General features: G+C 36.5%; 1 protein-coding gene across 3 annotated transcripts in view; it reads right to left on the minus strand.

The window, feature by feature from the left end:
* Nucleotides 1–6,503: 6,503 nt before the first annotated feature.
* LOC115415435 (UBX domain-containing protein 2A-like) overlaps nucleotides 6,504–15,000 on the minus strand; it is a 10,695-nt gene continuing 2,198 nt past the window's right edge. For all 3 annotated transcript variants that reach the window (XM_030128995.1, XM_030128994.1, XM_030128996.1), the window contains exons 4-7: nucleotides 14,878–14,987; nucleotides 11,766–11,903; nucleotides 10,648–10,809; nucleotides 6,504–7,471 (exon numbers count right to left, since the gene is read on the minus strand). In XM_030128995.1, coding sequence (XP_029984855.1) covers nucleotides 7,288–7,471; nucleotides 10,648–10,809; nucleotides 11,766–11,903; nucleotides 14,878–14,987 — 594 coding nt within the window. In that variant the 3' untranslated portion in view covers nucleotides 6,504–7,287. The remainder of the gene's footprint in view (nucleotides 7,472–10,647; nucleotides 10,810–11,765; nucleotides 11,904–14,877; nucleotides 14,988–15,000) is intronic.

The following is a 15,000-nucleotide window of genomic DNA, read 5'->3' on the forward strand; positions in this document are numbered from 1 at the left end:
TCCCATCTTCCATTAAAAGTTCCCACCTTAATTCTCAGATGAAATGTTAATTTTTCCATGGCATATATTTCCTTTATAATGTCCAGCCATTGCTGTGGTCAAAGAGGGACACTTTTTAACCAGTTCCTTGTGACAGCCTTTATGCAGGCAAGAATTCATACTTTAAATAAGTAAGCATTTTCTTTATTAATTACATCAACAGGTAGATAGTCTGGGGGTCCACTGGAATTTTGTAATTTAAAATGACCTTCATTGTCTGAACAACATGGTTCCAACACATTTGCATATTTACACATGTCGAAAAGATATGTGAGTGGTTGGCATTCATGTGACCACACCCTCTCCAGCATTAAATATCTTTCAGTTTTTATACTTTTGAGAACGTTCATTTCTACCTGCCTTTCTTTTGCGCTGGTGTGTTGCATATAGCTGCAGTAAAATGTCAAATTTCCCATGGTGGGATCAATATATAACCTGATATTAGGTTTGAAATACATGTTTCTTTGCTTCAAAATTTAAATGCATGATTATCGTATTGTTGTTTTCATGCCTAAAGAGGAATAAAAACACTCAGGAAAAATATCTTGACTAAGGTTCTCATAACACTGGTCAACAACAAATTTATTGTTGAAGTTTTTTGAGCTGATTTAGGATAATTTTGGTGTGCTGAATCCAAAAATGACATTAATTTTGCTCAATCAGGTCAACTTTCTGAACTATGCTACATATTGACTTTTTAACATTTTTGCTTACATTTATGGGCATTTTCACATCATATGATACAAAATTCTTTCATATTTCTTGCAATAAACGAGTTCTGAAGATTTTACTTTTGCCAATTTATGATTAATGTGTTTTTTTAATATTACAGGTGAATGAAATGGCTTCGACTAGAAGAAGAAGATCTTGCAAAAATAAGCCTGACGTATTCTGCTACATCTGCGGTGAATACACCATTGTACCTAACAGGAATCAAGTCACAAGTTTCATAAAGTGTGCTTACCAATCTTATTTTGGTATTAATTATTATATTTTGTGACAAGATCAAATTTTTCAAAATCAAATTAGCAAAAAAAAACCTGACCTGATTGAGAAAAACAGATGTCATTTTTGGATTTAGCGGTGCAAAATGGTCCTAATTCAGTTGAAAAAACCTAGACAACTTGCAAAAAACATTTTTTTTGTAACCCAGTGTAATTCATGCCTGAAAGGGTTAAAGAAATATGAAAAGAATATAATAAATATAACATCTACTTTTCATTCCCATACATGGTCTTATCCATTTCAGAGAAGCTTGATATTGCTGTTTTGTATCAGCATCTGAGTCATGCATCACTGAACATGGTCCAGAATGATTTTCTAGACATAACTAGAAGCACTCGGAAAGAGCAGACCTCCGCCAAGGCTGATCAGTGGGCCCCCCCCGTGGGCCCCCCCACCCCCGATCACCCCCAAAAGTTAATCATTTCTTCCTTATCCCATTTCCAACAAACCCTGAAAATTTCATCCAAATCTGTCCATAACTTTTTGAGTTATGTTGCACACTAACGGACAGACAAACAAACAGACAGACAGACAAACAAACCCTGGCAAAAACATAACCTCCTTGGCGGAGGTAATAATAATACATTTTACTGAGCCAGACACGCCTATTTTCAAAATAAATCCAATGTGGGCAAAACAGACAGGATACCACACATGTCCTATGATGCTTAGATTTAGTGAACTACTTTTTTTTTTTTTTTTTTTTTTGCAAAGTTCTGCAGGGTTAGGCTCCAGCCAGATCGCCGTTGTACTTTATTTTTGGTCAAAGGAATAAAATACAGGAAAATAAAGACCATTTTGTGTATAACTTTGACTCCTGACACACTGGCTGCCTTTTCTTTTCCCATAAAGCCTTTTCAAAGGCAGCTCCCTGGGTGTAATATACTTCCTCTCCACAGTAAGCCTCTGCTCAGAGCATGACAACAAACATGTCACGGGCACCTCAACTACTGAACCCAGACCTCTCCATAAATTCCAAGCATGCAAACCCCTCTTCCAAAAACCACATTATTAACAACGAAAAAGGCACCACAGCGGTAAAGTCAGGCATATGACCTGCATTACAATGGGTATGTTTCCGATAATGCGTGAAGAGGAATGTGCAAAATGAAAGGTTGCCTGCTGCACGAGTAGAAGGGTCATTTTAAAAGGAAATGTGGGAGTTAAAGGGAAAGTAATTCCCTGCATGCTTAGCCTTATTAAATATGTAGCACAAAGGAAATGTGCTCTCTTTTACTCTTTAGCTTTGCCCCCTCTGGCTGCCTGCGAAGTGATGCCTACAGCCTGCAGATTCAGGTAGAAATCCAACAATATGCAGCATGGCCTCATGGGTTATTCTTCAGAGGGGATTATAATATTCAGGACAGTTCAGCTGCTGAGTTTTTCCCCTGACCTTGACCATCCTTATTGGCTGTCATCTTCATCCTCCACAACGATGAACCCCCCCCTCCACCTCCCCACGTCCGATGGCTTTAAATATTGAAGATGGATAATGGTGTTCGCCTTCTTCCTGAGGCCAGGCAGAAAGCTTGAGCAAACACACACTCGTGTAAAAGCACATGCATGCCTCTTTACACATGCAGACACACAAATGCCCCATTCTACAGGAGAATAAAGTAGGAATTCAAGTGGACTTTTGGTAAGTAGAGGGATAGGGTCATTCTTTTTGCTTTTCTTTTTTTCATTTTTATTGTGATGCTTCTTCTGTTGAATGTTATAGTCCTACTTTAGTGTCAGTTCTCAAATGATCTTTTTTCTGTATTTAACCTTTCGTAAATATTATCTCACCATTTATTATTATATTATCCTCTGTATTTTGCATGTTTCACTGTAAATCATTTAATTTCCTTTATTTAACCCTTTCATGCATGAAATTATGAAAATAAGCATCCAGATTTTTTTTAGACTGATTTTATTACTCAAAATTAGGCTAAAGTTGAAATGCATTTTAAATTTATTTATTTATTTATTTATTTTTTTTTAATATAGTTTTATGAAGAAGATATTTACCCTCCTAAGAACTAAGAAAGTATAAGTTTTGGCTTATTTTTAATTAAATAATTGCCTATATTGGAAACATCATGATGCAACAGTTTTTTCAGATGCATTTTTTTTTTTCTTTTTTATTTTTTTATGAAATATCCCTCGCAGTGGACAGTTTTTTGTTGTTGTTTTTTGTTCTCAGATCACTGAGCAGTCCAAATTCTAAGACTAAAATGATACTTCTTTTTTTCATTGTACTGCTTAGGGTCTATAGAAATTGTGGTTTGGAGAATATTGCCTTCTAACCCTTGGGAAAATGATCTTAAATTATGTGTCCACAAATGTAGACATCATGCATGAAAGGGTTAATTTAGATGTTCGCAAAAACTCCAGGTAAATTCAAAGGTTATTATATCAAAACAGAGAAACTGAAGAAAAAGTCCATAAACCCAGTGTCTCCATCCACTGTCATTGATCCAACTCCACGGGTTTTACTGGTGAATCAATGTTGTAGAAGATGACGGTGTTTCCACGTTCACTACAGAGCCTCTGAACGTCCAAATGGGTCATATCTGATGACCATGAAAAGATGACAAACTGTATTTTACACCAATTATTGACATGTATTGATACGATTAGTAGATCAACAGGTATTAAACATCAGCAGATACTTTTGGTCAACAGTGGATGCTTGGGTCTTTATGGGTTAAACCATCTGGCAGTAATAACTGTGATGACTTTGTAGTATCTGAAACATGATATTCATATGAAGTACAGTGGTGGAAAAACATACTCAGATCCTTCAGTCAGATTCCACACTGTGGAAATACTTCACTACAATTAAAGTATATGTCTCATCAATATCCTGTAATAACTACCCTTTGATCTCAATTAAGAGGAAATGTTTTCCAGAGAATGTAATATTCATGTATACCATATCCATATGAAGACAACAGAATATCATAATTATTGATTTAAAGTTAAATCTGTTGAAAGTGAAAGAAAAAAAAAATCCTTCACAAGCTAGCTATTTCATGTCGAGACCTATTTTTGGTTATGTAGGGAAAAAAAATAAATCGTTTTTTTTAGATTAGTGACAAAATAATCATAAATTCCAATGAAGCCATGCTTAAGCAGAGGGTTAAATGCTTACTTTCAGAAATTTCCATTGGTTTAGCTCATTTGATTAATTAGTGATAAAAAAAAAAAAAAAACAGGTTTTTTGAGAAAAGTGAAATTCCCTACATAACCGGCACCATCTGATATTAAAATGCTTAAAAAAAAGCAATTCACACAAATTTTTCAGACAAAATTATTTTTGTAATGATAAAAGGGTGTGTAAAAGGTCATAAAACTATATTGAAAACAGAAATATATGATTGAGATTTCAAATCATAGCAATGATAAGTTATGTTATTATTCATTCTCAGAGAACTTTCCAAGGGATGGAATTGAGTTCATATAAAAAGTTTAGTAATTTTCTTGAAAATCCTTTTTTGGCAAAAATGTTAATGGATTTAAAAACTTAAGATGTTATACTATTGAACGACAAAAAGTTTGAAATCATTATCTCAATTCTAATTTTTTGATTCAAAGTCAGAAGCCGTGTGACTTGACCCATACTCAAAACTTTAAGTAAGAATATGTAAGAATTACCAGCAATTTTATGTGCTGAAAGTATGGAAGATAAAAGTATTCATTGTGTGTAAAATTACTTGTAGGATAATATTCCTGACGCATTAATGTGTGTCCTGTATTTTACAACAGACGTTTCAGTTCTATACTGTTGGGTTGTTCAATCTGTAAAAAAAAAAAAAAAAAAGCATTCCGTAAAAAAATTTGAGCCAATATTCACATAACAGCTACACTGTTGAACTTCCCATTCCTGTTGATCTGAAATATGATAAAAATGTTCATGGTAGTTGTCAATAATTATCATGATAAGTATCAAATCCATATTTCTTTAAGTTTAAAGGCTGATATTTTCTTCCTGGGTGAGAGCAAAGTGTAGTTGATAACGCATAAACATAAACTTAATTATACCTAAAGATGAAATTAACACATTTATTACAACATTTATCACATGTAATATTATATTTGACATTATTGTTTTGTAGCTAAACCCCCCGTTAGCAATGAAACACCTGAATTTCACATTACCCAAATTTCGAACCACTCGTAGACGTTTTTGTTTGTCTGTATGTGGAGTGAAACTTTGGAACAGTCTGGACATCCAACACAAGCAACGCCAAAATATCCACCAATTTAAACTGGTATACAAAATATGGTCTGGTCCCAGTATAAAGATGGAGGGTCCTAATACTGATGTTACATCAATATTCTGTTTTAAATGTTAATGTGTGCTTGTTGTTCCTCATCTAGTTGGTATCTGTTGTCCATTACCATCCGGTATTGTTCTTACCATTGATGGTATGTGCTGCCCTTTACCATTAGTGGTATTGTAGTTGTTTTTTTTTCTTACCATTGTTGGTATGTAATTATTGCTGTTCTTAACACTTGTGGTATTTCAGTTTTTTGTTTTTACCATTGTTAGTATGTAATTATTATCATGTAAGTTGATGGTTAACTGTTACCTGTGGTAACACCACCAGGAATGTACTTCATTTCTATTTTTCACACACATTTTGGTTATGCAATGTAAATACTGTCAAATGAGTTCATTCTAATTTGGTACAGGCCTATTTTGTCCATTGTCTGGCTTGAAGTCAAAGAACAGGAGTGAGGATTTAAAATGTCATTATGTTATTTGATAATGAGAATGGGGGTGGGATTAAATAAGTTTTTCTTCTTCCCACTCCTTTTTGAGTATAGATGAATGATTTTTTTGGGGGGAATTTTGAATTTGCATGTATTCTGTAAATGCTCGAAATAAACAAATGAATGAATTCAGTGTGTCCCCAATACTTCTGTTTATGTAGAGCCTTTTTGAGAACCACATATCTCTCTTGTTATGCTTTCAGTATTGAATATAAGGATTTTCTCAACCTCTTTAACATTTATCCCCAAATATAATCAAACACTTTGGCCAATACTTCAGGGACAAAAAATATAATTTGAATACCATTTAAAGCTGTCAGACAAATGCAGTCGAGTGAAACATTCAATATTTGTCTGAATAAATAGTCTCAGTAAACTAGTTGAATGAATATACTTAGTTATTTTTCACCCCTGACTGAATGTGTTAAGGAACTGAACCATGAAGGTAACATTATCTAATTCTGACTTTTCCAACTACCATTAAAATGTCTAAAGATATGTTGTCTTACATGATTTGATGTCTGTGATTTTCCTGCTATAATCACCATGATAATTATACTCATTTGAGTTGATGGATGTTGCATTTTCAAACATTTCTGTCAGCATTACTCACACAGCACCTGGGCTGGGTTAATATGTGGAATCCCAGGGTGACTAAACAATTAAGTCAAAAGTGAAACAATAATTTCACACAGAGATCTGAGGAGGATTTTTATTGTCCCTTAATCTGTGATATGTCAAATATAAGACAACACATTGTACATTCTGAATTAAATCTCCACCCAAAATGAAGGCAAATGTTCACAAAAAAGGCAAACAATGGCAAAAGAACTGACAGTCCTGTAAAGTCAGGTCATAAATAAAATATCATGTCTTCTCTTTTTTATCTGAAAGGTGTGTAAACAAAAGAAGGTGTTCGATATTAAATACAAATGTAAACATACATCTAGAAATACAAGTGTGAAATATCAGCCCCATATTTTCAATAGTGCAGAAATATCATAAGAACACAGTTTGGGAAGACTTGGAAGAGTTAGGGGATGGTGCTGGTGTGCTTGTGTGCGAGAGTAGGAGGGTGTGATGGTTACATGTTAGCAGACGAACAGATGGACACACATGGGTGACCATCTGCAAGGGTGACAGCACTGGTTTGCCTTGACAGTTTTTTTCTGCAGTTTAGGGGTTTGGAGGGACTCGTTGGCAGGTAAACAGTGTCCTCCAGAGGAAGAAAAACAAATTAAGCATCGACAACAATGCACAGCAGCAGCTGTAACGGTGGAGATGTTTGTAATTAGCTAACCATATCTTCATTAGTCTGAAGATAATCCCACACAGAGGTTTCTACACCGCAGGGGGGAAACAACAATCATCCAACTGCTGAGAAAAGAGAAGTGATGTGCTTTAAGCCTTGAGAGTCCAATCAGAGGGATGGTGGGGTGTCAGTGCAGGGCGAAGTGGTGTGTGAATTATGGGCCCTATTGGTCAGGAGTGTCCGAAAGGAGCCTGTGTGTTCAGGGGTCTCTGGATAATCACAGCGTTTGCCAAATCCGCCTCCTCAAGGCTTAATTCTTTATCGCTCAGCTCTCGGAAAGGAAGTGATGTGGTCAGGACAAAAGGAGGGCAACTCCTCTGGCAGCGTGCGACGAAATCTTGAACATCATAGATCCTGGCAGAGGCAGAAAAATGGAAAAAAGCTCAGTGGTTAAATTTACAAAACTAGAACCTGACTAGGGTTTAAACTATAAAGGCTTAAATCTAACAAATAGTCAGGGTTCACATGAATGTCTAAATGTATCTCACCAGCACAAAACTGTTTCGATCTTGACTGTTTTAAGTAGGACTAATGTGATTTGAATTCTTAATACACTCACAGTCAATGAAAACTTTGAGACCATATTTTTCGACATAATTTTTATTTTGAAAGCCTAAACTGGAATTTTTTCATATGAATCATTTGCTTAGGATATTGGCATACAGAAACAAAAATCTAAAGTTTCAAGAATAATTTCAAAACAAAAAACTTAACAAAAGAAAATGGCACCTGCCAAACACAAAGTCACAACAGTAGCGGTCCTGGTCAACAGTTGTCATTCTCTCTCGCCCTGGACACGGTCTATGGTCAACAGAGCCTGTGGTGTTGTGGCGTTCAACCAGGTTTGTGATTGTGGGTTGGGAACAGCCCATACATAGGCCTGGCTATATCACTGTAGCTCAAACCGGCCTCCACCATACCCAGTGCCCGGAGACGTTGTTCAGGTGATAGACGTGGCATGATGCCGTTCGCTGGACTAACAATGGTGGCCTTTTTTGGGCCTTTATATAGGCCTTCAAAACCAATCCTCAAATTGTGCAGATATCCCCTCAGTATTGCTCAATGTGTATTTGGTCTACTTTTGCAAAGAGACCAACCCATGTGCAATGAACCGTGACAACATGACAACTCATCATTTTCTCAACTACCCGAGCACTAAGTCATCACTAAATCCACAATGAATAATTACAACTCCCCTACAAGTAGAAATATGCAGACATTTCTACCTCAAAGTTTCTACTGACTGTCAGTATAAATTACGACTTTTCTCAAATTAAAAAAATATGGCTGGTCATGTGACCACTTTGAGCCTCTCAGCTCATGCCACTCCAAGAAAAAAAAATGTACAATCAAAAAGAATTACAACAGTTCCACAAAAATCAGGCAGGCTACTTTCAAAAAGGTACGGTAAGATATTAAAAAAAAAAAAAAACAATTGTGGCAAAGCTTAGCACTTATTGTAACCCTACAGTCAGGCTCAGAATGATAAGGCTTAACTAAATAAAGTAAAGTACAGTAAAGCTCACTTTTACTGTCCCCATAGGGAAACTACAGGGAAATTCATGCTATGTATTTAAGACATCCTTGTACACACATATGAGGCAGTGAGCTGCTGCTGAAAACGCCTAGGGACTGACTCCGAATCTATGCCAGTACCTTGGCGACAAGAGACTCAACCTAGCATATGTATTTTTTATAGTGGGGAAATAAAAGGAAACCGCTGAAACCTACATTGCATGAGGAGATCACGCAAACCCCACACAGAATGACTAATAAAATTAAAAAAAAAAAAAAAATTTAAATCATTAATAAAAGTACAATTTTTGACAGTCTCCTCATTACTTTAATGTTCAGTGTTTACGAGGATTTCTGAACAATTTTCCCTCTGATTTTTCATTCTATAGTATTATTACATCACAAAGAAATAACTGATTAGACCTGTGATTTCCCCCTGTTTCTCAGTTTAGTTTAGATTGTTATCACAGTAGCCAAGATTTTATTTCCTGGCTATCCTGGGGAAGGGGAGTCTGGGAGTCTTTTGTTGACTACCTACATCTACGATAAAACCCTCATGCACACAGTTCTTTACTGTCTCCCTTCTGCTCTTCTACAGCAGCAACAGTGTGCAACAGTTGCTAAATTAGCTTACACGGAACATTAATTAATGTCTAAGATATCTAAGAGAAGCAGAGGTAATATAATGAAGTTAACGATGAACTCCAAGACGTTTTAACTGAAAAACGAACCCAAATGTTCTAGATAGAAATCACGGTACAGGCTATCTTAAATGATGGATGTACAGTCGCAGAGAAAATTATTAGACCATCAAAAGTCATCAAAAACTAATGGTTATGCAATCAAGTACTAACTCCTGTGTGTATCATGTGACTAAAACAGACAGAAAAGAAAACATGGAATGCCTAAAAACACTGTTTTTGTCAGTACAATGCCATAGCTATTGATGTAAGAACTGAAGTGATTTTGGTTATTATCAAGAAAACCATGGGAAATGTCTAGATATCAGCTCTGAAATTAAACTCTTATGAGCTATTTTTTTGTTGTCAGTATATTTGTCCAAACAAATGTACCTTTAGTTGTACCAGGCATTAAAATGAACAAGAAATTGAAGAAAACAAGGGGTGGTCTAATAATTTTGTCCTTGACTGCAGGTAGCTGAGATAGCTATTTCCTTTGAAATGGAGTCAACTAATGTGACAAAAAAAAGACTAAATAACATTATGTAAGCAGACACACACTGAACCTATGAAATAAGCCAATCTTTGTGTTACTGAAAGTGTCTGAACTAAACTAATAATGCACTAACACTGTGCCCATTCTTAAAAACCTTAATGAAAACAGCCCCAAAGCACAAAAAAAGATAACAAATAAAAAATAAAGGTAGAAATGCTCCCCGTGGAACATTTATTTTTAGTTGCAAAGCATTCCCAACCAAATATGCAACTCTCTCTAGTGGCACATGATTTCTCTCCAAAGCACTATACTAGTAACATCATCAATTATTCATATCGACTCTGCATATACCAGCAGCCCTATGGCGGCTAGACTACTCACACATTTAGGTTGCTGAAGGTTGGAGGGGGTTCATTCCTCTATCCTTTAGCGACTAACCCTGTTATATAAATGCTGCATCAGAGTTACGCAATCCCTCTCTGGGGATTTTATAGATCCAGTCCTTTGCTACATCTCAGATTATGTTTTCTGCAGCCCCATGCACTGTGGCAGGGGATATAACATGCACCATGCCTTCAAATCCATCAGACTAGAACAAAGCGTTACGTAATCCTCAAACAAACCCCCTCACCACCTCTGAAGCGAGTACAAACAAAAATCTTTTGTGCCTTGAATTAGTTCTTCCCTGCAATACTTGAGATTATGGGATTTACAGACAGCACAGCAGTAGGTGTGGGTAGAATCCAAATCTTTCTTATACACACTAGTTTTTAATAAGGAGATATTATTTAATGATGTCAACATCTCTCACTGAGATGTAAAGTGTTTGTGATACACACCGATGCGATAGGTTAAACCTCTGGACCAGTCTCCTTCCATCAGCCAACCAGATCTGCAGGGAGGTAACAGGAAGGGCGTGGTCTAGTGTTACCATGGGAATAGGAGGAGATTCTCCATCCTCGTGCACAGATGGTGACCTGGCCACAACTCTGGGTGCAACACTGGGGATGGACAGAGGGAAAAAAACAGATTAAGTACCAGTTAAATGCATATACATTTAGGATATGTATAAGTGTTATGTGTTTATCATGTGGTAGGTGTGGACAGACGAAAAAAATCTCATATAATACTTTTCTTTAAGACACTGTAGTTTAACATTTTAACAGTGATACTCTGAGAATGTTCAGTTCATCAGGATGAGAGTCCGCTTTGTCAGACTGGGTTGACATATGTGGATTCAGAGGGACACCTAGTGGTATAAAATCAAATAGTATCTTTTTTTTTTAACCCATAAAGACCCAAACAACCAAAAGCATCTACTGATCTAAAGTATTTAATACTTGTTGATCCACTAATCCTATCAATACAGGTAAATAATTGGTGTAAAATATAGTTTGTCATCTTTTTATGGTCATCAGATATGACCCATTTGGACGTTCAGAGGCTCTGTAGTGAACATGGAAACACCATCATCTTTTACATCGTTTCACCAGTACAACCCACGGAGTTGGAGCAATGACAGTGGATGGAGACACTTGTTTTATGTTCAGTTAATGATACATTTTACTTGAAAAGTCACTTTTTCTTCAGTTTTCTCTGTAATCCTCAACTGTAATCTGAGCTTTTATGAACATCTATATGAACAGAACATTAAATGTCGAAAAATACCTGATTTTCACTGGAAAAATGAAATACAGGAGGATTATTTTACAATAAATAGTGATAATCATAGAGAAACAATTATTTGGGAACTGCCACAAAAGTAGCACTGGGTCTTTATGGGTTAATCCAGCCTGGACACAGTAACAGCAATTTACATGCACATGATTGCCTATTTATTTATTAAAATTAGTAGATGTTTATGTGCAAAATATTTCAAATCATGTATTAATCAAATGCTTTGAAATTCTCACATTAAATTTACAATACTATTAACCACAGCAGCGTTTAATCTGACCTGCCGAGTCGGTATCCTCGGCCGCTGAAAGGGTGAAACGCCTTTTTCTTGGGTACATATGTTTCCTCAGTCAGATCCTCCACACTGATCTCCAGCTCCTCCTCTTCTGCTCTGCTTTCCCACTCTGCCGGAAGCTCTCTGGGACACAATAAAGATCAGTCTAGTCAGATCAATCAATATGACAAATGAGCACTAATGAGCACAATGTTTTATCTGTCTTATGTCACCTGCTTGTGGGCTTTAGGGGGGACATTTTTATTGTTTATTTGCCTTTGGGGACTGATACCTTTAACGATGGGGTCGAACTGATCAATTGAACTCAGGACAGACAATATATTACCTTTGATTTGCATAGAGCAGTTCTCTCCATACACAACTCTCTGTACTCTTCATGTACACAAAATGTACATTTTGAGTCAATCAATCGATCAATCAAATTTTATTACTCTGCCCCAAGAAGGGGAGGCAAGGGGTATTGTTTTTGGTTCGGTTTCTTTGTTTGTTTATTTGTTAGTTTGCTATCACTCTAGCAGCAAAACGACTGGTTGAATTCATACCAAATTGGGTTTATAGATTACCGGGGCATGTCATAGCACTGAGACCGCCCTCACCAAAATAATCAGTGACCTCAGGCTCAACTCTGATGTCAACAAGGTCTCAATCCTGGTCCTCCTTGACCTAAGTGCTGCATCTGATACAACTGATCATGACATCCTGATTAATCGGCTAGAAAAGCTCGTAGGTCTCTCTGACAGTGTACTACAGAGGGTTCAAAACGTATATTAAGGGAAGACAGTACTACGTCAGGCTTGGAGATCATGTGTCAAACACACATGATACATGCTATGGGGTTCCACAAGGGAGCTGCCTGGGTCCACTACTGTTCTCCTTATATATGCTACCACTTGGAGACATCATCAGAAAACATAATGTTAGCTTCCATAGCTACGCGGACGACACACAAATATACATCTCCGCAGAACCCAATGACGTGACAGCCATCCATTCCATTACAAACTGCCTCACAGCAATGAATCAATGGAACTTTCTGAAATTGAATGAGGAAAAAACTGAAATCCTGCTTGTTGGCCCAAAAGCAAAAAGGGAAATGCTGATGAATAGGATGGGCAAACTCACTTCCTGGATCAAACCAGAAGTGACAAGTCTGGGAGTCATTATAGACTCAGACTTAAACTTTAAGTCCCACATAAAGAAAGTCACTAAAACGTCATTCTTCCACCTCAGAAACATAGCCAAAGTAATACCGGTTATAAATTGAAAGGATGCTGAAAAACTGGTCCATGCTTTTATCTCCAGCAGACTGGACTACTGTAATGCACTCCTTACAGGTCTCCCAAAAAGCACCACAGACAGACTTCAGCTGATTCAGAACTCTGCAGCTAGGTTATTAACCAAAACCAAGAAGAGAGAGCACATTACTCCAGTGTTGGTTTCCCTGCACTGGCTACCGGTAACCTACAGAATTGCTTTTAAGATACTACTCCTCACGTATAAAGCTCTAAATGGAACCGGACCAAGTTACATTGCAAACTCACTGATCGATTATGTACAAACCAGAACACTGAGGTCATCAAACGCAGGGTTACTAGCGACTCCCAGAAATATTACAAAGAAAATGGGGGACGCAGCCTTTACTAGCTATGCACCAAAGTTATGGAATACAATTCCAAAAGACATTAGAGAAGCCAGTTCACTGAATATATTTAAAACCAAATTAAAAACATTTTTATTCTCATCAGCCTTTGAAAGGAGATAAAAATGGGGTCACAATTCAGGAACCAGGAATGTGCACTGTTTTTATTTTATTCTTTTGTATTTCTGTTTTTATTTTTTATTTTATTGTATTTCAAATTTCATTTTATTTCTTCCACTCAAAAATTCTATGTATAATCAAATATTTTAATGTGCGCTGTTTTTATTTTTATTTTATTGTATTTCTCTCAAATTTCATTTTATTTCTTGATGTATAATCAAATCTTAATGTATTTTAATATTGTGTTTTTTCAATCAATGTGAAGCACTTTGGGCTACAATTTCTGTATGAAAGGTGCTATACAAATAAAGTTTATTATTATTATTATTATTATTATTATTATTACCAGTGACCCAGAACAGAACTGATTACATTTTGGGAAAAGTAGGTCAAAGTTCCAATTTTTCATGAATTTTTCAAATCTTTTTTTTTCCATTTACTTATAATGGGTGGAATTTCACATGTATATAAAAACATCAATTTCGTTTCTATTTACTTAAAACTTAACACATATACAGAGGAAATTGATATGCTGACATCAGCACATCAGCACACACAGAGACATGATGACCTCAGCTGGATCCATGCCAAAATAAGCTACAATACGTGTGAAGGGCGGTGTTTGTCGTGCCTGGAACCACTTGGTTATATTGCGTCACATCATAACAAAAGTTATCTCATGACACTTTACATTTAGAGCTGGTCTAAACCAGACTCTTAAGCCAATTCACAGAAACCCAACAGAATCCTCCAGGAGCAAACACTTGGTGACAGTGGTGAGGAAAAGCTTCCTTGTGACATCCAAAAACCTGGATCAGACATGGACTCCTGGAGGATGGTTGTCTGACATGACCAGTTGGGGTTAAAGAGAAAGGGTTAAAGGAAGAGAAAGAGAGAGAGATTGGGGGACAGGGGAGAAGGGGGGAAATAGGGGGGAGACACATGGATGTACAGCAAACTCCACTACAACTGTTAAAAACTAGAACTACTGTTACTAGTATAATTACCAATAACTAGAACAAATATGCATAACTGTTAATACTACTACTCTAAATACAAGTACTAACAGTGGATGTACTACTACTGCAACTGTTAGTACCAATGATAGAAACCTCTACTATCTATGTAACTATATAATAAACACTATCACAACTACAGAACATGGATAAATGAATAATGACAAAGGAGGCAGGACAGAGGCAAATGCGAGTGTAATGATAAGTGTGCATCAGTTTATATTCATGTATGTTTTATGAAAATGTAATGTGTGCCGCCCACTGAACTATTATTACATGAGAACATTACAATCCTAATCCATTCCTGGTCTGTTAAACCCACCCTCTTTTGATGGCATCTAGGAAGTCTTGGTTTTCTGGTACGGAGTAACTACGAAACTCCTCATCATTTACGGTGAAGCCATCTTTCCACAGTCTCACCACCATCTCCACCTGGAATAAAGAT

The sequence above is a fragment of the Sphaeramia orbicularis genome, chromosome 24 (assembly GCF_902148855.1).
Source record: "Sphaeramia orbicularis chromosome 24, fSphaOr1.1, whole genome shotgun sequence".
NCBI classification, from domain to species: Eukaryota; Metazoa; Chordata; class Actinopteri; order Kurtiformes; family Apogonidae; genus Sphaeramia; species Sphaeramia orbicularis.